This window comes from Bufo gargarizans, chromosome 11 (genome assembly GCF_014858855.1).
Source record: "Bufo gargarizans isolate SCDJY-AF-19 chromosome 11, ASM1485885v1, whole genome shotgun sequence".
NCBI lineage: Eukaryota > Metazoa > Chordata > Amphibia > Anura > Bufonidae > Bufo > Bufo gargarizans.
In genome coordinates this window covers 44,066,027-44,089,074 of record NC_058090.1, presented here as the reverse complement: position 1 = coordinate 44,089,074, position 23,048 = coordinate 44,066,027, and the positions used below count along the sequence as shown (strand labels likewise).

The window sequence follows — 23,048 nt, the reverse complement described above, 5'->3', positions numbered from 1 at the left end:
GTGTGTCTGCAGTAAATCTTGTTGGCGCACAACTCAAGGGACACTATTGCATTTTTAACCCCTTAGTGACATCATTAATTTTAGCCTTAAAGGGCTTCTGTCACCCCACTAAAGTCATTATTATTATTTTTTTGGCTACTTAAATTCCTTATACTGCGATATATCAATATATAATGCTCTTACTCATTTTCGTTCAGCAGTTTCTTCAAAAAACGGACTTTTATAATATGTAAATTACCTGTCTACCAGCAAGTAGGGCGGCTACTTGCTGGTAGCAGCCGCATCCTCCTTTCATAAAGGCGCCCCCCTCCTCATGTTGATTGACAGGGCCAGCGAACGCGCTTGTCCTCTGGCTGGCCCTGTCTGCGTTCAAAATCTGGCGCCTGCGCCGTACCAGTCTTCAGTCGGCACAGGCGCACTGAGAGGAGGACGCTCGCTCGGCCGGGTGTAGATGTGACGTCATCTGCGCAGGCGCATTGAGGATGGAGCGGCCGAGCGATCGTCCTCCTCTCAGTGCGCCTGCGCCAACTGAAAACCGGTACGGCGCAGGCGCCAGATTTTGAATGCAGACAGGGCTAGCCAGAGGACGAGCGCGTTCGCTGGCCCTGTCAATCAACATGAGGAGGGGGCGTCTTTATGAAAGGCGGATGCGGCTGCTACCAGCAAGTAGCCGCCCTACTTGCTGGTAGAGAGGTAATTTGCATATTATTAAAGTCCGTTTTTTGAAGAAACTGCTGAACGAAAATGAGTAAGAGCATTATATATTGATATATCGCAGTAAAAGGAATTTAAGTAGCCAAAAAAATATATATATGACTTTAGTGGGGTGGCAGATTCCCTTTAATGGGGTTGTCCCATGAAAAATATTCTACAGTTTGGAAACCAGCACCTGGATCTCAGTACTTTTGGAATGGCACGTAATTAAAAATGTTGTATAGCCACTGAGTTATTCAATAAAATGTATCTGTATTGTGCCACTTAATTTATTTATTTGACCTGCTCACTGAGAAGGCCGCACATGCTCAGTTTCATCTTTCAACTGCCCCCTGAGCTGTGATGGGGAGAGCTGCAGTGGAATAGACACGCCCCCTGAGCTGTGATAGGGAGAGCATGGACACGCCTCCAGAGCTGCAGCAGAAAAGACACTCCCCTTGAGCTGTCAGCTTGATATAAATCTAGCAGAGCAATGAATGAGGAGATCTCTGGATCCATGGGAGGTACAGGGCTGGTTCTAGCTTTGTTAGAAATAGTTTGTCATGTACTATGTGATGTCTGATTTTCATTTTTTACATTATTCATGGGATAATCCCTTTAAGGACCAATAATATTTTCCCCCTTTGTGTTCTAGCAGTCATACATTTTTTATTTTTTATTCTATTTTTATTTTTTTATTTAGCAGGATTAGTTGTAGGTTTTTTAGGAACCATTTTGGGATATATATATATAGTGTATTAAATAACTTTTATTATTTTATTTTTTAAGGGGAAAGATTAAAAAAAAATTTTTACGGTGTTTACTGTGTGGTAAGAATAACGTAATTTTATTATGATAATACCAAGTTTTTATATAGATTTTTTTTTTTACAGTTTTTTTTTCTCTCCTCCTGCAGCTGCTCCCTCATTCTCCTCCACACTGGGGGGTGGGGGGCTTTTTTAACTGCTCATATCTCTGGTTTGGTACCAGCTAGAGGTTTGGGCTTTGTATTATTTGAAAGCTGGCATTCCAAGTTTTCAGACGCATTCAGTACAGGGGAAGATATCACTGATAGAAATCGGGATGCTGTCAATGCAGCTGAAAGTAAAAACAGATTTTACCTGCTATTATTCCCGACTCTATTTCTAACAGTGATTTATCCTCTGTTGCTCGGACTAATGCTGTCATTTTGGTCTTGAATGAAAGCCTGGTATGTCAGCTTTCAAACAAGACCAGTTGCATGTTTCTAGCTGCCATTCAGGAGATAGCAGCATCTAAAGCAGCCCTCCATTTTCTGCCCGAGCCAAGGTCGGGCAGAACAGTTAGCTACTTTTCCCACTGCCCGAGCTGGACGCGGGGAAAACAGTTAGGTGGTTAAAGGGGTTTTCTGATTTCACCATGTTGATGACCTATCCACAGCATAGGTCATCAATATCAGATCAGCCACTGCAATATTAATGATGAGCAGGTAAGCTGTGACAAGCATGAGCAATGCGTTCTTTTCGTATAGCTGATCGTCGGGGGTGCCAGGAGTCGGACCTGGCGATCTGACACTGAGGACCTATCCTGAGGATAGGTCATCAATATGGGCAAAGCTTAAAACCCCTTTAAAGGTTCTTAGAGCCGGAATGGAGCAGCGGCGGGCCTGCAGACACATAAGTGGGGAGTTTTATGTTCATGGGACAACCTCTTTAAGCAAGTAAAATGAGGGGGAAATAGTGCAGGATCGGGCTCCACATGGTTTGTTTGTAGTCTATACCATGGAGTCAAAGAGGGTCATTTGTATGCCGGTCTTGATATCCCCCTGTGTTGCTGAAGGATGCACTTAATTTATGACCAGGCTCACAACTCGTCATAAATTTAGGGCATTTTCTGGCAGTCCATGTCCCTGGATTAGAATCTTGGCCACCTCTTATATGGTGTAGATATCAGTTATCATTTACTCCAGAAAACTGCCATAAAGGATAAGGGTTCATCGCACAGAGATTTTGGGCGCACTGCCATAAGAATGAATGGGGTTGCAGCGCGACTTGCATGTTTGCTGCGACATGCAAATTGCAAAACATGGCCCCTACCACACCCTCTTTCTGGATAGTAACGAGGGCAGTGTAGAAATGCCATTTCCGTCTATATTTAGGCTGAATGGCTTTTAAAAAGTCGCAGACCTAGGGTTTGTGAATTTTTTCCTGCTGGGAAAGTGGCGCAGGAGAGGTGATAAATCTTCCCATAGTGGCTGCAACCCCTGTGCAGTAAAATGAGACAACGTTGACAATGTGTTAATTAAAAATCTCCCATAATTTAGTGTTTAAAACCCCCTAAAGGCCATTACATTTTTAATCAAGGTATTGTCAAAGTTGCCTAATTTTTTTTTTTTTTTTTTGGTATATTGGTTTCGAAGGTGGCCATAGCCAGACAGTTGTTACATTCCTGTTGCATTCATAAAATACCCTTGTATGGAGACGCTGCTGAGGGATTTGCATTCTGTTTTATATTTCTGGATGGCTTAGAGCTCAGTAGACAGATCGTCTAGCCGTTTCTTGAGGATGCTTATATCTCAAACATCCTACTGTCATCCTACTTATTGCAGTATGACCTGTGTGCACAGCGCCACGGTGGCGAAAAGCGGTACTGCAGGTAACAGAAATAGCATTTTAGGAAAGCATTCCCTAGAAACAGTAAACCACTGGAAAGATTAGCAAGGCCTGTTCTGTGCTAATGTTTATTGCAGATGGTAGCCGCGTCCGTGGACCAGTAAGACTTTCTGCATTGTAACAAGGTCCATGGTATCTTTCTGTACAGACAGGATTAACACATCCTCGACTTGTTCTTCCTGTTTGGTCTGTGAAGGTTGATGATTTGAATGACAGTTCCATAAGTTAAAGTGGAAAATCACTGAGGGATCTCTGCTTTGATCTATGGCCCAGTCTTGGACATTGATGGACTGCAGATTTGTCATTCGGCCAAAAACTTTTCAATTACAACCCCCAACGGCCAAAAACATCTAACACTGCAGATCCACTTTTCTCCAGATATCTGCCTCAGTCACATTCCCCGATGTCACAAAGCGGTCCTGATATTCAGCAGAAAACAGCCTGAGGCTGGACTCGCACACAGCAGTGGATGCAACAGTCCTTCCTTTATGTGTTTCCTTCCTTTTTGATCCAATATTGGTTTTGGCTAAAAAAAACTGCATATGTGATTCCGGAAACTGGAAAATGACTTAAAAACTGCATATGTGATTCCGACCTAAATCTACAGGCCAAAATCTCTATTATATGGCCAGTTTAACAGGTATCCCTTTAAGGGTATGTTCTCATGGCCTAAATTTCAAGTGTATCAGAAACTACATCCCATTGCTTCCAGCGGGAATCTGCTTTGCTGTAGCTGTGGATTTTTTAAATATTTTTTTTGTTGTGCAGATTTGAAATCTGTCTACTTGACGCAGAAACTTAACGCAGAATCAAAAAAAATACGTGAAGAAACCACCCACAGGGTAACCACTGAAGGGTTAGCCCCACTGAATGGGGCTGCTGCATGGCGTGACAAACTGAACATCTGCTGTAGATCCATGAGGATCAACCTCCGATTTCTGCCATGGATTCCACAGCAAAAAATAATCATTTTTTTCTAGCATGTATTTTCAGTCTTTTGAACATACCCGCTGGGACATGCCCCCATTGCGGGTCCCACCGCATGCGCAGCCGGCCTCCAATCATTTGTGTGGGGCCGCCGAAAATAGCCGAGCGCTGGCTTGGCTATTTCTGTCGGCCCAATAGAAATGAATGGGCAAGCGTGTTTCTCTCCCATTCACTACTATAGGGAGAGCGCTTGGTGGGGAAACCAGGGGTTCTCTGGCCACCACATTTCCTTCTCCAGGTGTAGGAGCAGGTGGGAGGTGGGACCCGCACTTATCAAAGAATGGGGGCATATTGCTAGGCATCTCAGATGGGAATACCCCTTTAAAGGGGTTGTGTCATCATAGAGAATGGGGGCATAGCTCTAGGATATGCCCCCATTGTCTTATAGGTCCCGCACCTATATAGAGAATGGAGCCCCGCATGGTGGTGGCTGGAGGACTCTGGTCCGGCCACCACCAAGCCATAGAAGTGAATAGGAGTGTACCGAACATGAGCGGCCCCCGCTCCCATTCATTTCTATTGGGCCGACGGAAATAGCCAAGCCAGCGCTCGTCTATTTTATAGCCCTATAGAAAATGAATGCTCAGTGCGCCCTCCTTCACTTGCGGGGCTCCGTTCTCGATATAGGTGCGGGTACCAGCGGTGGGACCCGCACCTATAAGGCAATCGGGTCATAACCTAGCGGTATGCCCCCACTGTCCATGATGAGACAACCCCTTTAAAGCCCACATTTTTAGTCCAGACCCATTCATTTCAATGCCTGTTCTGCAGTCCTGCAAAAAAGATAAGACATGTCCTATTGTCCATTTGCAGGGGATGCAACATGAATGTCACACAGTCGTCATCTGTATTTTTTGCAGATCTGCATTTTGCGGACCGCAAAATACATACGGTCGTGTGAATGCACTTTACTTATGGGTTTTTGGAGGTTTCGTCCATGGACCCCATTGTCTTGTCATGCTCCAAAACATACTGAAGGTTATTAACGTGAAACAAATGCGTGTCCAAGTTAGGCCTCATGCACACATTTGCGTTTTGCATCCGCATTCCGATCCGCCTTTTTTGCTGATTGCACACAGACCCATTCATTTCTACTGTCCACCTCCGTACCTCCATTCTGCAAATTATAGAACATGTCCTATTGTCCGTATTGTGGATGAGAATAGTCATTTCTAGCACACAGAAGGTATCCAAATTTTTGGGATCTGGGGTATGTGGGCCCCCATATATGGACATGGTCATGTGAGTCCCTCTAAGGACAGGTCCCGTTGCCAGCATGCATATACATGGACTCAATAATCAAATATTAGATATACATTATTTATTTATTTTGGCTCAGAGCGGTTATCTTATAATCCTTAAGTAATTGCATTGCTCCTTAAAAATGATGAGCGCAATAAAAGATGCCCATTGTGTGCATGATACCGCCATTCCTCATTTCCAGCGCCGAACATCCTAATAGGAAGGAGACAATAAAGTAATGCTATATTATAGGTAATTATGCAGATCCCACAGCAGTTAAACCCGTCAGCTCCATAGAGAAATAATTACAAGTGCGCTACAGTAAGTGGTTGGCAGCGCGCGTTGCTATGGAAACGGAAGTCTGGATCCCTGCTGGTTGCTTTATGTTCACAAATAGAATCCACTGCTGGTGGAGGAGGAGGAGGATGAGGGGGGTCGCTCAGTGTTAAATTGGAAATGCATTATTCATTTAATATAACATGTTTTCGGAGGTTATGTTTATGGACACGCACTGTTGTACCTCCAGGCATTAGAAAGGTCAGGGGCCGCAGTCTGGGAAGATTGAGTGCGTTCATTTGTTTCTTACCATCTGGGTTCAGGTCCATTGTTTTGTTTTTTTACGCCTGGCGTGCAGATCGGCGGCTCACAAAGCGAAATTACAGATTTTTTATTTATTTATTAAATTACAAGAATTGAAGGTGGCGGTTGTTTTCTGTTTGTATTGTATTTTATGTTGTTTTAGACGTAGGTGCGAGATGATGGTCATGTACAGGCTATCCTGCCCGTAAAATGCAAATGTGCATTCTATTTTAAAGCTTCACCCCCAAAATTGAAGCAGTTATTGGAAAGGGGAAGGGGGCACGTGGACAGAAAATATGTCTATCCTTTTCTATGGGGTTCACTTAAATATGAAACACAAAATCCGAAGAACCTATACAGAGTATATACATTAACACACGCCATCAATCAGGGCGAAGATCTGCCTGCGTCTGTCACAGGCGATACCCCTGCATATTTTCGCAGAGCTTTGGTGCACAATCTATCGCGTCCCTATAAAATGTGTGAAGCTGTGATTTTCTTTAATTGCAGCTGCTGAGGAAGCGGCACATCGGAAACGACATTGTGACAATAGTGTTTCAGGAGCCTGGAGCCCAGCCGTTCAGTCCCAAGAACATCCGCTCTCATTTCCAGCATGTCTTTGTGGTCGTAAGAGCTCACAATCCGTGCACGGACTCGGTCTGTTACAGGTATGATTGCCCAGCGCTTTATAGAGCAGTAATTGGTGAGGGGGCTTCACGGCCTGCTCCGCAGTTCAGAAAGCGTAGGACAGATGTGTATTCTACATTTGACTCTCTGATTTCCATAGTAGAAATGGGCAGTCTATGCTCTTCGCTGCCTTTTTTTTAAATTATAAATTGAGGTGCTAGATTACATTGCACAATTGCCTTTTTGATTTGCGATCTAAAGATGTCCAAATATTATGTGCATTTATTATAATTTTTTTTCTCTTACTGAAACAAGATCAATAAATTCTCCGGCAATCTGCAGTGATTTGCTCTATTGCTCTAACATGTGTTGTCGTTGGATTATGTTCCTGTTTGATTTACTGTTTATGCAGATTTACGGCGTAAGTCACTATCCCACATTGTGCGCTGGATTGAAAATGTATATTTAAAATGTTATTGTTGAGATAAATTATTTATTACACATTTTTATGTGATGTATAAACCTGTTAATTAATGGCACTAATCCTGTGATTAGGCCTTTTCTTTAGTGCGAGCTCCACATACATTATCTCAGCTGTGTGCATTTTTTTTGGTCACATTGTTTTGTCTCATTTAGCATGTAAAATATATTTATCATATAATTTTGTAGGGCTATGTTTATAACTTGTTTTTTCATCCATTTTTTCCCTAATCATTAAAAAGCATTATTTTTTTTTATTTATTTTTTTAGAAGAGATCATGTACAAAAAGCAGTGCAATGTGTAGGCAACATGCTGTAGAGCTGGGGGGCTAAGCAAACTGTTATATAGTTTGGGGGGAAATATTTAGCATAACGATTAACTGTAATTTGACTGCCCTTGATATGCTTAAGAGTCCAGTAGGCGGATCTAATCTGTAAATGACAGCCTTCTCTCTATGACTCGATCACCAAGTAGGACTGCCCACTGGACTCCTCAGCATAGAAAGAGAAAAGGTGTGAAACACAAAAGTTTTAGCCATAGTCTTAACCCACAATCTGCTCACACAGTCACAACTAAATGCAGTACTATCTGCAGGCAGCAGGTTATAGAGCAGGAGGAGCTGATCAGATTGATATATAGGTTTGTGGAAAATGATTCAGCAAAATCTGTAATTTTATAAATGTTCGTCTTTGCGTGTTCTGAGTTCTGTTGTACATGGGGGAAGTGTTTATCAGTAACTGATAGCTGATATCTCTGTATACACACTTACACAGAGAATGTTACCAATCACTGATAACACCTACCGTGTACAGTTATCAGTGACTGACAGCTATCTTTGTGTACACACTTAGGGCTCGTTCACACTACCATATAGCTTTTTCAGTGTTTTGCGGGCCGTTTTTAACGGCTTTGTTTTTTATTTCAGTAGTATTTCCGGTTCTGTCCCATTCTGTTTTTCCGTATGGCATATACAGTAATTACATAGAAAAACTTGGACTGGGCATAACATATTCAATAGATGCTTCCGCAAAAACTGAACGGATACGGAAGACATACGGCGTACATTCCATGTTTTTTGCAGACCCATGGACTTGAATGGCTCCACGGAACGTGATTTGCGGGCAATAATAGGACATGGTCTATCTTTGAACGGAATGCATACGGAGTACATTCCGTTTTTTTTGCGGAACCATTGAAATGAATGGTTTCGTATATGGACCATATGCGGAACTGAAAAATAAAAAAAAATAAAAACACGGCCCGTTTACGGAATGCAAAAACAGTTTGTGTGAACTAGCCCTTATACAGAGAATGCTATCAATGACTGATAACACCTCCCCTTTGTACTACTATCGGTGACCGACAGCTTTCTCTGTGTACACACTGATGGCATTCTCTGTGTAAGTGTGTATACAGAGAACTGTCAGCATTCTCTGTGTAAATCGCTGATAACACCCCCCCCCCCGTACAGATATCAGTGACTGACAGTTATCTCTGTATGCACACTTACACAGAGAATGCTATCAATCACCACTAATAGCTAAACGGACATTCTTGAGCTCTAAAAGAGCAGAGATTTAAATGTATAAAATTGCAAAGTATAAAAAATTGTATTGAATCTTTTCTCAAACTTTATATCGGTCTTCTCAGCTCCTCCTGCTCTATAACATGCTGCCTGCAAATGGCAAAGTATTTCTTGGTGACGGGTTCACTTTAGGAGGTTCTTAGCCAAAATGTTTACTATCCAGAAATTCTGATTCCTAATGCAGGCTGATATGGAGATTATCCAGGATTGACTACTGCCAAGCTGCTTGTCCGCTGTTGCCACAGATCTAATTAAGCTTTGAGAGTCATGTCTGACCAGTAGTCAGTGTTTTGTTGTCAAGCAGTACATCCCGAGCAACCAGTCTGCCCCCAATTTCTTAGATTTTCATCTTAAGACAGAACTGCTATTGAACAGGATAAAGCCTTGTCCATATGTCCTATTAGGTCCTCAGATAAGTGTCTTTATCTCTTATAATGAAATACGTTATAAAGTCCACAAAGTACTTTGTACATAGTTCAGAAGAAGATTTGATTATTTTAACTGTCATAGGCAATCTGAACTTCTCATGACTTATGGCAGTACATTTGACTTGTCCTGCATTTGACTTTATGTACAACCAGTGTTCTAGCTTTGTTTCCAGTTCTGCTAATGGGACCGCATTTTCCATGATGGTCTATATAAGTTATGATAATAAATACCTTTTGTGTAATTGTAAGTAGCCAACAACTTAATCAGACGAGGGTTCATATTCTGCATGTTTTTGTATTGCAGTGTTGCTGTCACACGATCAAGAGATGTTCCTGCTTTTGGTCCGCCAATTCCAAAAAGTTTCACCTTCCCTAAATCCACAGTGTTCAGGGACTTCCTCTTAGCTAAAGTAATTAATGCAGAGAATGCCGCTCACAAGTCTGAGAAGTTTCGAGCTATGGCTACTAGAACCCACCAAGAGTACCTGAAAGACTTGGCAGAAAAAAATGTCACAAACACCTCCATTGATTCATCTGGAAAGTTTCCATTCATCTCACTGGCCTCAAAGAAGAAAGAAAAGCTAAAGCCATATCCATGGGCTGAACTGTACAGCACGGGGGCAATCGTCTGGGCTGTCCAAGTTGAAGACTTTAGCAATGCTTTGGAGATTGATTGTCTCCTGTGCATCTCAAATGAAGTACTGGCTCTACTTGACCAGGAAACAAAAAACGTGATATTAAACTGCTCAAGTCGAGATGTTATAGGATGGACATCTAACAATACCACTGTTAAAATTTTCTACGAGCGAGGAGAATGTGTGTTTATCAGAAGCTACAACAATGATGAGATAAAGGAAATTGTCAAGAGGCTGGAAGTAAGATCTAACTCCGTAAAGTATTGCTGAAGTCAAATGTCTCTTAATGTCAGATAATGTCACCACGACACCATTAACAGTAATTGACCAATGTTCTTGAAGCATCAGAGATTTTGAGCTAGTCATTACATGAAGTACTATTAATAGAGGTACTTTATAGGTTATTACGACATGTAGACTGGTTCATGTTCATTGAGTAGACAAGTTCATTGGATAAGGTCAATCTCTTGCACATCTTTCTTTGGTCTTTATCTATGCGCTGTGCCTTTTGTATCCTCTCTGTTTTTGTGCTTTCTTTTATATTTTAAAATTCATTTTTTTAGGCTTGCTTATTTTTTTTTACTATTTTTAATCCATTTCAGATTGTCACGAAAGGATGCGAGTCAGTGGAAATGACACTGAGAAGAAATGGTTTGGGGCAGCTCGGCTTTCATGTCAATTACGAAGGGATAGTTGCTGAAGTAGAGCCCTATGGCTATGCTTGGCAGGCTGGCTTAAGACAAGGAAGCCGTCTGGTTGAAATCTGTAAAGTTGCCGTAGCCACATTAAGTCATGAGCAGATGATTGACCTTCTGAGAACATCAGTGACTGTGAAAGTGGTCATTATCCCTCCACACGATGATGGCATTCCACGCAGGTATTATTTGTGACTATTGTCTACTGACACCAAAATGTGTGCTTCAGTACAATTCGCAATGTATTAGTTTACTATGTGAAATCAACATTATAAGGCCTCATGCAGACGGGCATATTTCCTGTCTCTGTGCTATCCATGTGGCGGTGCACAGAACACAGATCCATAGGACAATTCTCACCACCCTTTTTTGACTTGGACCTAGGTCCATGAGGAGAAACTAGGGGCATGCACTATGTTGGTCCCACAAAGCACAGACCTGGAAACCATTGGCAGTGCCAGGTTTGTGTGTTGCACTGACATACAGACTTCTCTGTACCAAATCCGGCCTAAGGTATATTATACTACAGTACATGATCACAAGCTACAAAAACATGATCAGTCTAGATTCACATTAAGTTATGTTCCGCTACTGGGCTTATCAGGTGTATACGTTTGAGTGCTCGCCAAGGGGGGGGGTTCAAATGTACGCCAGAATGGTTAAGTTGACCTGAATAAGGGAGATGGAGTCCAAAGGAGTCTTTGGTCTAAATATGACCTGTTTCCTGTTTGTTTCAGGCTTGAAGTCAAATGGGGTCTAAAGATAAATCTTATGGAGTCTGTCTGCTTCATTCAAATCAATGTACTTACCGTGGTATACTTTTCATTACATATTTGGTGGTATTGAAATGTATACCCGTGACAAAGTCTAGTGGTGGGGGGGGATAACACATTGTGAACCCAGCCTAATAACTCTGAACTGCTTACTTTTGTTTCTTACTCACTCGGCGAGTATCACGATAGGTAGGGAACAGTGCAGTTTCACCCACACCGCTGTCCCTAAATACTTGTATTATCCTCCCTAAATAGCGTCCCCCAACTGGGCGACGGTCCCTTACCTGGTTAAATGTACAGGGCCTACACAAGAAGTAGTAGTCAGACCGAACTGGTCTCAATCAGATGAGCAAAGCAAGGACCGAACCAGAATGCAAAAGCGGAACCAAATACAAGCCAGAGTCCAAACCAAAGAGTAACGTCAGAACCAAAATAAGAGATAAACACAGAGTCCAACACCATACAGAGTCAGCACCAGGAGATAATGTCAGTGGTAAAATCGGAAACCAGGAGTGAAGTCAGAGGCAATCCAAAGATCATGCTAGTGAAGCTAGGAAGACCAGTCACAGGTGACTGTGGCCAGCACTCACCTGTTTAAATAGCACGCTGTAAGGAAGCAGGGGATGCCAGTTACCAGCCTAATTGGCCCAGCATCACTGCTATCTGCCTTGACATTAGCATGTACGGTACGCCTGCGCCGAGCCGGATATGCTTGGCGTCCCTGCACACGGATAGGCCGGCCAACCCTGCTGTCAACAGGGCTGGTTGCAATGAAGCAGTGCCGCCACAGAGAAGATACTCGCTTGTGGGAGCGAGGACAGGTAAGTACATGACAGTCAGCGATCTCTATATACAGTACCTTTAGAACCATGCACCTCCAATCACACAACGTTTCGTAGTAGGCAAAGTTCCAGAAGATCATGGCCCACAGACTAGCATTATTAGATTTGACTTGAAATAAAACCTTCATATCTGCCATCTGTGCATGGGAAAGAAAATATCCTGTGTGACATTTTTTTTTTTTTAACTAGATGGAAAGAAGTGGAGCGGTTGCCCCTAGCAATCAACTTGCAGTAGAAAGATGAAAGTTAAAGCTGAAATATGGATGGTTGCTATGGGCAAAGTCTCCATTTTTATCTGTACTAGTGAGCATAAATCGGTCCCATTATGTGTGTTAATGGCATGTGCGAGTTATTCGTTTCAGGTCCGCACTATGATATCCGTGTCAAGCGAGCAGACCGGTATTTGCGGGGAGATCCGGATCTTCGTTTTCTATATTGCTTCTTTAATGTAGAACTTAATTTCAATTTTGTGGACATTGACAGCACTTGTTTAATATTTAACGTGCCTCTTGGTTTGGGGGCTCGCTAGTGGGCTGGCTGCAGGAATAATCTTATAGCTAGGTTATTGCGCGGCCGCCGAGGACTTTATTTCTGAATTTGCAGAACTCTGAAATGACTCTCCGAGGTGTCGTTTGTGCAGAAGAAAACACCAGCTCGGTGCTTTAATGGAAGGAGTAATATTCCTTTGAGCGGAGAATCTGCAGCTAGACATTTTAACAAACCGCCCTTATTACCCAGCAGCATCACGGGGGGAGGGGCAGTTCTGCAGTATCTAGGGTGCTGAGGTATTCATTTATTTATTTAGTAAGTGGTAATAGAACATGAAGTGATTTGTAATTAGTATTCTGTGTCTTCGGGGGCTTTCGGTAGCAGTTTCAGGTAGACCCGAAGGGGAATAATTAGTTGTTAAGACTTGTGCATCTCTTCACTTAATGTACAAACCCTACAATTCCGTTGCTTAAAGAATAACTAAACTTTTATTCAACTTTTTTTTTAAATGTCCCAAATCCCTGAAAAATCATTTTTCTAATATACTTTATTAATGGATTTCGCATTTTAATAGTCAAGCAGGGATGAGCGCTGTCCACTACAACGTTGGCGATGCTCTGTAGCTCCAGCGCCAACTTCTGCCAACAGCGATGCACCAAACAGCTGATAGGAGGTGCAGTGCCGGATCCCCGCTGATCAGCTAGTGACGGCCTAGTTGATACCATTTTTTTTTTTGGGGGGGGAAAAGGGGACATCAACATTTTCAAAAATGTTATGAAAAATGGCTCATCATCATCTGCAGCATATTCCTCACCTGGCATGCATCATGTTACACTGCATACTGGAATTGGGGGGGGGGGGGTTTGTAGATCTGTGTTAATTACTTAGGTTGAGCCATTCAACCCACAGGGCATTCTCATTGTAATGCAAGCTCCATAATACATACTGTATTTTTCGCCCTATAAGACGCACTGGCCCATAAGATGCACCTAGGTTTTTGAGGAGGAAAATTAGAAAAAAAATATTTTGAACCAAAAGGTGTGCTTTTGGTGGGCTTTGAACTAATGGTAGCCTGTGAATGACGCACTGTTATGGGAGCATCTGTGGATGACGCACTGTTATGGGAGCATCTGTGGATGACGCACTGTTATGGGAGCATCTGTGGCTGACGCACTGTTATGGGGGATCTGTGGCTGACGCACTGTTATGGGGGATCTGTGGCTGACGCACTGTTATGGGGGATCTGTGGCTGACGCACTGTTATGGGGGATCTGTGGCTGACGCACTGTTATGGGGGATCTGTGGCTGACGCACTGTTATGGGGGATCTGTGGCTGACGCACTGTTATGGGGGATCTGTGGCTGACGCACTGTTATGGGGGATCTGTGGCTGACGCACTGTTATGGGGGATCTGTGGCTGACGCACTGTTATGGGGGATCTGTGGCTGACGCACTGTTATGGGGGATCTGTGGCTGACGCACTGTTATGGGGGATCTGTGGCTGACGCACTGTTATGGGGGATCTGTGGCTGACGCACTGTTATGGGGGATCTGTGGCTGACGCACTGTTATGGGGGATCTGTGGCTGACGCACTGTTATGGGGGATCTGTGGCTGACGCACTGTTATGGGGGATCTGTGGCTGACGCACTGTTATGGGGGATCTGTGGCTGACGCACTGTTATGGGGGATCTGTGGCTGACGCACTGTTATGGGGGATCTGTGGCTGACGCACTGTTATGGGGGATCTGTGGCTGACGCACTGTTATGGGGGATCTGTGGCTGACGCACTGTTATGGGGGATCTGTGGCTGACGCACTGTTATGGGGGATCTGTGGCTGACGCACTGTTATGGGGGATCTGTGGCTGACGCACTGTTATGGGGGATCTGTGGCTGACGCACTGTTATGGGGGATCTGTGGCTGACGCACTGTTATGGGGGATCTGTGGCTGACGCACTGTTATGGGGGATCTGTGGCTGACGCACTGTTATGGGGGATCTGTGGCTGACGCACTGTTATGGGGGATCTGTGGCTGACGCACTGTTATGGGGGATCTGTGGCTGACGCACTGTTATGGGGGATCTGTGGCTGACGCACTGTTATGGGGGATCTGTGGCTGACGCACTGTTATGGGGGGGGGGGGGGTCTGTGTTAATTACTTAGGTTGAGCCATTCAACCCACAGTGCATTCTCATTGTAATGTCAAGCTCCATTATACATACTTTTGGGTGCTTCTCATTTGCCAGGACAGCTGACTGAACACACTTCTCGGGGGTCTCTGTGCTGTGATTCTCAACCCCTGTCCCTTTTGGTGGCCACTGAATGGCTGTTAGAAATGTATAATAACCTAATAACTCCTAATGTCCTATCTAACTACCATGGACACTTCCGTTTCAGAAGTTGCTCGGAAACCTACCGCTTGCCGACTGTAGAGTATAAAGTGACGGAGGGCATCCCATACGAGCTGAAGTTTCCTTTCCGAAACAACAACAAATGGCAAAGAAACGCAGCCAAAGGAGAGGTCGCCCAACTGCGGCAAATTCCTTCTCAGCTTCAGAGTCCAGTCTCGTCCAGAGTATCTTCTGTTAAAGGAGATGGGAAGATGCAGACACCAGAACGCTCCGCCAACATTCCACGGAGCATTTCCAGTGACGGTCGTCCGCTGGAAAACAAGAGGTAAGGTGGAAGTTGCACGCAGTAGAATAAAGTGGGTTTATAGGCTGGCATGTGAAAACTGTGGAAACCATCTCCATTAATAGTTACATAACCCCCCCCCCCCCCTGTGAAACATCGCTTTGAGGGGTTGCCCAGGAGTTTAAAAGATGACCCCGACAGCAGGAAATATGATAACATCAATGAATACTTGCAGACACCCTAGCGGTTCTTGACGACTTTGTTAGATCCATAAAACTGCTGCAGCCAATCACCGGCCTCTGTGGTCTTGTGAATTGGCTGGAGCACCAACACTGTGGAGGATTTAACAGGTGAGTACTGGTTATTATTTTTTTTTAGTTTATCACATTTCCTGCTGCTAGACACATTTTTGAAATTCCAAGACAACCCATCAGAAGTATATTAATATCAGCAATAGTTCCGTCACAGGCCTAACACCCCCCATCCCCCCCATAACTTAGCATGCTGCACCATGTATGAGATTTGTACTACTTTCATTTTGGATCAACTTCCATTTAACCCCCCTTACTAACGTGATGCTAACAGTCAGGGGAAGCAGGGAAGACATCTACTCTGTCCAATAATCTTATCTGGTTTGAATAAGGCTGTCTCCGGCGTCAGAGATATATGTCTCTGTTTCATCTGTCGCTATCGGACGATCCCAGCAGTGCCGTAGTTCTCCCAGCAATCTTTCTACCTCCAGTGATACCGGCTCCAGTGGAGGCTCCACTCACAGGCAGAAATCCATGCCCGAAGGGTATGTCACTCCTCCTTGTTTTCGTTGTCAACGTCCATCTCTTTTAGCTTTTGGATTTAATGATAAATTATAATATTGGTCTCAGTTCTTGCAGCTTTTAGAAAGTTGCCCAGGGGAACGTTTTGCTATCACTTTCCCAGGAAGGTGGTTTCTTAAATATTATGGCTTCCGGTCTTAAACCGCTATTGTGGTGTAACTCAATAAAACGTTTTTCCTCCTCCATACTTTAGTTAAATAGGACCTGTCACCTCTCCAGACATATCTGTTGCATTTCCCAATGTCAAAATAATTCTGGAGCCGCTATTCTTATGTCTCTATGTTGTACCTTTCCTTTGTTGTTTAATGAATTGCCAGCAGCTTGCAGCAAAGGTACAGATGGGTGTTACTAGTTGAGGGTGTCCCCCCTGCAGTCTAACACCAGCAGCACTGATTGGACAGAGTCAGACACACCCACTACTGGTAACACCCAGCAGGACCCTTACTGCAGACTGCGGGCGATCTATTCGTAAACTTCTAGAAGGAATAAGAGCTGAATGGCACAGCATAGAGTCATAAAAATAGATGCTCCAGAATTGTTATTACATGGGGAATGCAAGGAGTTACTAAAACAGACCTGTCAGGAGAGGTCCTCTTTAAGGTGTGTCCACGCTGGAATATACCTTGAAGATTGCGTAGGACCCTCAATGATGAGTTGTCAGCTGCAGGCACCTGGCGCTGCCACTTGAGTGCCACCACAGGGTCTGTGTAGCCATGTGCCCCTCAGAGCATGGAGTGTTGTTGTTTAATGCCACAGCCTTTTCTTGGCAGCAGACATTTAATTACAAGTTGATCCAATATGAAAAGACCTGTAATCACAAGTGTGTCCTGCTGGTCTGATGGGATGTGTTAACTACATGTGTGTGTGTGTGTGTGTGTGTGTGTATATATATATATATATATATATATATATATATATATATATATATAGTGTGTGTATATATATATATATATATATATATATGTATATACCTGTGCTGTATAAGGGGTATTCCAGCACAAGAAAAAAACCTTCTTCCTGGGCTGCCCATGATTAAAAAATAAAAAATCGTATACATACCTCACCCATCTCTCGCCGCTGCCGTTCCGATGGTGCCACGGTCCTGCTGTTCTCCCGATGCAGCAGGAAATGGCTATGAATACCGCTTAGCCAATCACTGGCTGCAGCAGTGACCCACCTCAGCCAATGGCAGCCCCAGCCGTTTCCTGTTGTGCCAAGACAGGAGCAGGTATTGGGCCCAGGCACTGTCGGGACAGCAGCAGGTAATAGGCAAGGTAAGTATAAGTTGTGTTATATTTTATTTTCTGGCACTGGAAATACCCCTTTAATTGTCGTATCATGTCCTCCACCTTCCTAATGTCATTTGAGTTTCAATTCCATCATGTCATCATTTCCAAGGTCTTTTTTGTTGTTGTCAGTGAATGGAAACCGTCTTGCTTACATCCAGTGGCCTGGAAACTGTCCAGATCTATTTCTTTTCACAGCAGGGTTTGCTACAATCTCATCAGTGCAGCCCACTGTGGGCTAAACAGTCTGAACTGGAGACTGATAAATGTTACCCACACCGACACATTGCACCAAACTATCAGGAAATAAATAACCGTGCTGATGTTTTTGGAGGATTGCCTAGACTGGGTAGACAGCAGTGACCAGCATTAGGCCTGTTGAGTTTTTAGCCTCTGTGTGATAGGAAGATGCTTGTTTTGTTGGTAATATGCCAGCTAGTGGTGGTTTTACATGGCATAAAGTGATGTTATATCACATGTGATCGATGCCATCTGGGAACCATACGATACTGGTTTAGAGCTTCGTTCTCCGGGCACCTGATGTGCAGGAAACTGCAGCACCCCATTACAAGTGAATAGGGGCGGCTGCAGTTCATTGCACAGCCAGGTGGCCAATAATGCCTACAAGGAGAACTTAAAGGGGACCTGTCCGCTCCAAAACACCCCCCAAACTAGAGTGCGTGAAGTATAGTGTAAGTGATGCAGTCCAGTTATGCAATTTATATCTTCACTAGCTGAAGGACCCGGCTTTGCACGGGTATATTTATTTAATCTATTTTGCTTAATGTTTGTGTGTGTCGTTAAAAAATATCTACAGTATCCACTATAACAGTGACCGCCACAGTGCCCCGTCTCCCTAAAATAGGACCTCCACAACAGCCACCCCCTTAACTTTGACCTTTACAGCAGCCTGCCCCTTTAACAGTGAGTTCCACAGCACCCCACCCCCTTAACAGTGACCTCTACAGCACCTGCCCCTTCACACTGACCATAGGTTACAGTCCCCTTAACTGACCTCCACCATTCCCGGCCCCCTTAACAGAGACCTCCACAGTGACTGACCCTTTATCAGTGATTGCCACAGTACCCCGCTCCCTTAACAGTGACCTCCACTGTATCCCGCCCCTTTAACAGTGACCTCCACAGAGCTCCGTTCCCTTAAAATGTGACTTCCACAACACCCAACTCCCTTAACAGTGACACCTACAGCACCCCGCCCTTTAACACTGACCTCCATAGCGGCCCGTCCCCTTAACTGTGACCTCCACCGTTCCCTGTCCCCTTAACAGAGACCTCCCCAGTGCCCACCCCTTTAACAGTGACCTCCACAGCATCCTGCCCCCTTAACAGTGACCTCCACAGCTGCCGCCCCTTTATTAGTGACCTCCACAGTACTCCATCTCTTTAACAGTGATTTCCACAACACCACCCCCCCCCTTAACAGTGGCCTCTACAGCAATATGCCCCTTAACATTGACCTCCATAGCGGACCATCCCCTTAACTGTGACTTCCACAGCAGCCTACCCCTAGGATGGCCAGAGGTCCGGTTTTAGGCCAGGCAGTCTAGCTTTCAGACTCCCTATCCTCCATCCGGGACAGGGTCTGGACGGACACAGGGATGTCCTTTTGCACAGCTCACTCTCAGACAGCAGCACTGTGCTGTCTGAGCGTGAGCTGCAGGGAGAAAGTCACCGTCTCTCCCGCCCCTGCAGCTGACAGAAGTTGATTTTTACCTTCATTTTTTTCAGCCCCCTTCGGCTATGAAGTGAAAGGGGGCATGGCTTAGTGCGACCTGGGGGCAGGGTTTTTAACTCCGTCTTTTTAGGGTGGCCTGAATGGCCACCCTACCTGCCCCCTGAACTGTGACCCCACAGCACTTCGCTCCCTTCAACAGTGTCATCCACAGCGCCCTGCCCCTTTTAAAGCTGCAGCAGTGAAGAAAAATGGCTGGGTTGTTATGGAAACCTGGTGTAAAACTGTGTATGTGGAGACTAAGATCCCATGAGCTTCTATTGGCTGATAAGGGACATGTGACCGTGTGTGGGCAGTTGAAATATGAAGAGAAAGACCTGCAGGCTTCTATTGGCTAATGTAGGTCATGTGATGTGCCATATTTGCATTTTTGGGGGGAATATCTCAGGAACGGTACGTGCTAGAGAGCTGAGACCCGGTCTAAAACCTTCACGGACACCTGCAGTAAAGTACATTATGTGTGTGAGCTCAGGAGCCCCCTCAATGTATTTTACTGCTGGATTGTCGGAGCACAGAGTCAGAATGAGAATGAAGATAAAAATGATATAACCCGACTCGGCGTCACTTGCACTGCGATTTGCCATTACTTTATATATTTTTTTATTTTTATTTTTTTTTTGTTAGTTTTTTGGGATTGAGGACTTTTTTCCATTAGTACAAGACAGACATACATATAACATACATCCATGTCCTACCTTTTCCACATGTTTCTGAAGCCCCGTTTTCTTATAGGAAATTCTTCGCTGGAAGTGAAGTTTTCTTAGACTCTGTGACATACCAGGTCCTTTGCAGGAGCTTCGTCTTCCGGCTGCTCAGGGAGTCCGGTGACGTCAGCGGCACTGATGGGCGGGCGTTAGCTAAACGGCTAGGGTAGCGCTAAAGCCCGCCCATCAGAGCCGGTGACATCACCACCCATACTGCCGGGTGGAAGCCAACGCCCGGCAGCGTGTTATTGTAAACAAAAGAGCCTTTGCCCTGCGCAATTTAGCGCAGCGCAAAGGAGAGCATCGGAGCATGAACTGCTCCGATGCTCAAGTCAGGGGGGCTGCCTGGGTGCAAATAGAGGTTTGTCCGGGTTCAGATCTGAACCCGGACAACCCCTTTAATAGAAGCCACTTACTAATGTATTGTCATTGTCCAATATTTGCTGGCTGGATTCATTTTTCCATCACATTATACACTGCTCGTTTCCATGGTTACGACCACCCTGAAATCCATCAGAGGTGGTCGTGCTTGCACACTATAGAAAAAAGCACCAGCCTATGTGACCTCCCATGGTCCCGGGCACCAGAGAAGCTGACTCATTTTTTTTTTTTCTATATTGTGCAAGCACGACCACCACTGATGGATTGCATGGTGGTCTGTAACCATGGAAACGAGCAGTGTATAATGTGATGGAAAAATGAATCCAGCCAGCAAAGGAGGCAATATGGACAATCACATTACGTAGTAAGTGTCTTGTTCAGTAACCACGTTCATTGGTATATTTAACCCGTTAGTGACCACCTATACGCCTTTTTTTTGGTGGTCACTAAGGGGCCTGGGCTGGTACCCCGTGCAGAGGCAAGTGGGGACCCAGCTCTCACATGAGAACCACGGCCCAGACTGGCAGGAGTGCCGATCCGGGCTGTATAACACTTTCCATGGAGCGAGCAATGGCGCCCGGCGCATGTAAAGTGCTGACAGAGGGAGCGGACTCCCTCTGTCTCCCATTGGCACCCCGCAAATGCGATCGCGGGGTGCCGATCTGTGTGAAGGCTGCCTGGGGTCTGATGTATGCCCCAGACCAGCCTTGAGTAATTTCCAGCAGGCTGCGCCTCTCTGGCGCAGCCTGCTGGTCAATGTCAGAATAGCATTGCCATTAAAATGCAATGCACTATGGTGCGGTGCATTTTAAAAGCAATAAAAAAGCTGTCTGTTATAGTCCCCTTGTGGGACTATTAAGTGGTAAAATAAAAAGTAAAAAAAAAAAAAAAAATCCCATAAAAAAATTCCGCTTTTTTTCCAATTGAAAATACGCATTTCAATGAAAAAAATAGCAAAAAAAAATTATCTTCCCCATATATTTGGTATTGCCGTGTCCGTAACGACCCGGACTACATAAATATCACGTAAATTGTCCCCTAGGGTGAACGCTGTAAAAAAAAAGACAGAATTGCTAATTTGTTCTTAGTTGCCACCGAAAAAGCAACCAAAAAGCGCCATTTACTCCAAAATGATACCAATGAAAAATACAAGTTGTCCCCCAAAAATCAAGCCCTCACACAACTCCATATAAAGAAAAATAAAAGTTATGGGTCTTGGGAAGTGGCAATGCAAAAAAAAAAATTTCTTAAAAAAAAAAAAAAAAAAAAGGGGTTTTGTTGCAAAAAATTTGTAAAATGTAAAAAATAGATATGGATTTGGTATCACTGTAATAAAGATATTAGGTTATTTATACCAAAAAATGAACGCCGTAAAAAATTTAAAAACCGCAGTGGCAGTATTGCTGTTTTTCCCATCTCCCTCCCAGAAAGAGTTAATAAAAGTAATCAGAAAGATATGTGTACCACAAAATGGCGCCATTAAAAATTACAACTTGTACCGCAAAAAAACAAGCCTGCATAAAGCTATATAGACTGAAAACTAAAAAAGTTAGAGCTTTTGGAACACGACGATGAAAAAAGGAAGAAAAACGCTTGGTCAGTAAGGCCCAAAACAGGCTGGTCACTAAGGGGTTAATAGCACTGTAATAAACGGATTTGCTGCAGTTAAATATCGGTATATTGGAGCATTTGCTTGTGTGTGAGAACTGGTGTGTAAGCTCTGAAGCGGTATTAGTGAATATCATTTCTATATGCCTTGCAATATGGCTGCTGCTCTTCTATAAAAAGACTTTACAGTCTCCAGTGAGCTCACATTTGGCCAAGAGCTTGAAATATCCTTAGTTTACACCCCAGAGAGATGTGTGTGGTTTTTTTATATAGTCTCTGTGCCGTCTCTGGTCTTGTATGCCTGGCAAAGGTATACATGAGAAAAATTCCTCGGCACTATGTAAAATAATTGAAAACCTCATTTTCTACGGAGCTTGTCGTTTTGCTTCAGCTTCCCATGTGGCCATGGTTGCACTGGTAATAGACCCTACAGGGAAATTTCATGGTGGCCGATGCCCACGGTGCTATTTGAGCCATTCTCACGCCCAGGTACATAATGATCTGATGCACTCAACTTAATTATTGTTCTCATGCACCTGGTGCTCCTGAGTTCAACAGCATGACCGTCTTCAGGTGGTGGTATATTGTGCTGCACTGTGGTATTTGCTTCTGCAGGGGTGGTATTTTGTGCTGCACTGTGGTATTTGCTTCTGCAGGGGTGGTATATTGTGCTGCACTGTGGTATTTGCTTCTGCAGGGGTGGTATTTTGTGCTGCACTGTGGTATTTGCTTCTGCAGGGGTGGTATATTGTGCTGCACTGTGGTATTTGCTTCTGCAGGGGTGGTATTTTGTGCTGCACTGTGGTATTTGCTTCTGCAGGGGTGGTATATTGTGCTGCACTGTGGTATTTGCTTCTGCAGGGGTGGTATTTTGTGCTGCACTGTGGTATTTATGCTGCACTGTGGTATTTGCTTCTGCATAGGCGGTATTTTGTGCTGCACTGTGGTATTTTGTTCTGCAGGGTGGTATTTTGTGCTGCACTGTGGTATTTGGTTCTGCACTGTGGTATTTTGTGCTGCACTACAGTATTGCTGGAATGCTTAAAGGGGTATTCCTATCACATACAATGGGGGTATATCGCTAGGAGCTGTGGCTGGGGGACCCAGAGTTTCCTGGGGTCCGTCCACCACCAAGCGCTGC

General features: G+C 44.3%; 1 protein-coding gene across 6 annotated transcripts in view; it reads left to right on the top strand.

The window, feature by feature from the left end:
- Nucleotides 1-23,048, top strand: part of SIPA1L1 (signal induced proliferation associated 1 like 1) — a 232,494-nt gene that overhangs the window by 159,358 nt on the left and 50,088 nt on the right. For 4 of the 6 annotated variants that reach the window (XM_044272807.1, XM_044272805.1, XM_044272802.1 and 1 more), the window contains 5 exons: nt 6,663-6,820; nt 9,578-10,148; nt 10,511-10,785; nt 15,106-15,384; nt 15,986-16,138. In XM_044272807.1, the coding sequence (XP_044128742.1) occupies nt 6,663-6,820; nt 9,578-10,148; nt 10,511-10,785; nt 15,106-15,384; nt 15,986-16,138 (1,436 nt within the window). The remainder of the gene's footprint in view (nt 1-6,662; nt 6,821-9,577; nt 10,149-10,510; nt 10,786-15,105; nt 15,385-15,985; nt 16,139-23,048) is intronic. The other 2 variants (XM_044272804.1, XM_044272806.1) reach the window with 2 other exon arrangements.